Source organism: Colius striatus, chromosome 2, assembly GCF_028858725.1.
Source record: "Colius striatus isolate bColStr4 chromosome 2, bColStr4.1.hap1, whole genome shotgun sequence".
Taxonomy (NCBI): Eukaryota; Metazoa; Chordata; class Aves; order Coliiformes; family Coliidae; genus Colius; species Colius striatus.
This window is the reverse complement of record NC_084760.1, coordinates 79,662,643-79,664,129: the sequence shown is the minus strand read 5'-3', so window position 1 is coordinate 79,664,129 and position 1,487 is coordinate 79,662,643. Positions and strand designations below refer to the sequence as shown.

General features: G+C 63.9%; 1 protein-coding gene across 1 annotated transcript; it reads left to right on the top strand.

Annotated features, from left to right (window-relative positions):
- The first annotated feature begins 235 nt into the window (after positions 1 to 235).
- SAYSD1 (SAYSVFN motif domain containing 1) lies at positions 236 to 961 on the top strand. Its single transcript, XM_061991270.1, has 2 exons — positions 236 to 396; positions 478 to 961. Exons 1-2 carry the CDS (start codon positions 244 to 246, stop codon positions 787 to 789), a joined length of 465 nt encoding a protein of 154 aa, XP_061847254.1. The 5' UTR covers positions 236 to 243; the 3' UTR covers positions 790 to 961.
- The last annotated feature ends 526 nt before the right edge of the window (positions 962 to 1,487 follow it).

The window sequence follows — 1,487 nt, the reverse complement described above, 5'->3', positions numbered from 1 at the left end:
CGAGAAGATCTTTGATGGTTTACAGCTTTTCTAGAGAGCTAAGTGGCTGGTTGTCCCTGGCTCCTCGCGGGTGAGGCCTAAGCCAACTTTGGGTCTCGAGAAGCTCCTCGCTGCGGAGCTCGCCCCTGCCTCGCCACACACACTGGCCGTCCCACAGGGCCGGGCTCCTCGGCCCCACCCCCTCCCCGCTCGGCCCCGGCGCGGCGCGGCCGCCGCACACCCTTGCGCAGGCGCGGAGCGGCCATGGCGGCCGCCGTGGAGCGGCGCCTGGTGGAGTTCCGCGCCGCTCGCCGCGGCGTCCCTGCCGCCGCTGGGCCGCCGGGAAAGGCCTCGGCTCCAGAGGCCGCGGAGGAAGAGCGGAGCGCCACGGCGGGCCCGGGCGGCGGCGCTGTTCAGGTGAGCGCCGAGGTGGGCGGAGCGGAGCGAGTCGTGGCCGAGTGGCGGCGAGTCGGGGCCTGACGACACGTCTCGCTGCAGCCTCCACAGGCCCGTCCCGGCGGAGCAGCAGCGGCTCCGGTGGCTCCGGTGTGGGCGCGTCCGCTGGTACTGAAGGTGCTGCTATGGGCAGTGCTGCTGGCGCTGTTCGCCGAGCTTGAGCTGGGGCTGCCCTACTTCCTCATCTCCCTGCTCTATTGGATGTACGCCGGCACCCGCGGGCCAGCCGAGCGCCGGCGGGGCGAGCTCAGCGCCTACTCCGTCTTCAACCCCGGCTGCACTGCCATCCCCGGGACTCTGACGGCCGAGCAGCTGGAGCGGGAGTTGCACTACCGGCCCGCCGCCGCCAGGTAGCGACCGGCCCGCCGGCGGGGGGAGCTCCGGGGCGGCCGCGCAGTCTCCGCGCGAGGGGCTGGGGCCGGAGGAAAAGGCCGGTATTTCTATGCAAAACGCCGCGGGCGCCTTACTCCCGGCCCAGTGTCCCCTGAGCGCGGCGCAGGGCCCAATAAAGCCGTAGCAAAGCGTGGCTTCTGGTCTCGTTTCCTGGGCATATGGGGTCCGGGCAGCAAAATCGTTACCGAGAGGCACACGGCTGTTAACAGCTGTAGCTGTCAACGTGTCAGCTGCTGAATTTGGGCACCTGGTGAATTTCGGCACCTGGTGGTGACCTTTGCCACTAGCAGGAAGGCCGGGGTTTAGACAGTATCTTGAGTAGAATTGCTAACTCCTTCTCTGGAGACATTCAAAGCCCACCTGGACAAGTTCCTGTGTGACCTGCTCTAGGTGGCCCTGCTCTGGCAGGGGGGTTGGACTACATATTCTTTTGAGGTCCCTTTTAACCCTTAAGATTGTGATTCTGTAACTGCATTTCTTCCCAGCACTGCCTGGCAGGTTTTCTCCTTTTGAAGAATCAAGACACGAGGCACTATCAATATACCTAAAACAAGTGGCCGCTTCTGCCTGCACTTATGTCTTGTAACACAAACACCTGATTTTAATGCAAGTTCCCTGTTGGCTTCATATACATTTTACAGATTTACTAGCACATGCTG

Excerpts from the sequence above, each read along its gene's own strand:
- SAYSD1 (XM_061991270.1), top strand. The coding sequence starts at position 244 with ATGGCGGCCGCCGTGGAGCGGCGCCTGGTGGAGTTCCGCGCCGCTCGC. Across the intron at positions 397-477 it reads CGGGCGGCGGCGCTGTTCAG|CCTCCACAGGCCCGTCCCGG; the intron begins GTGAGCGCCGAG and ends GTCTCGCTGCAG.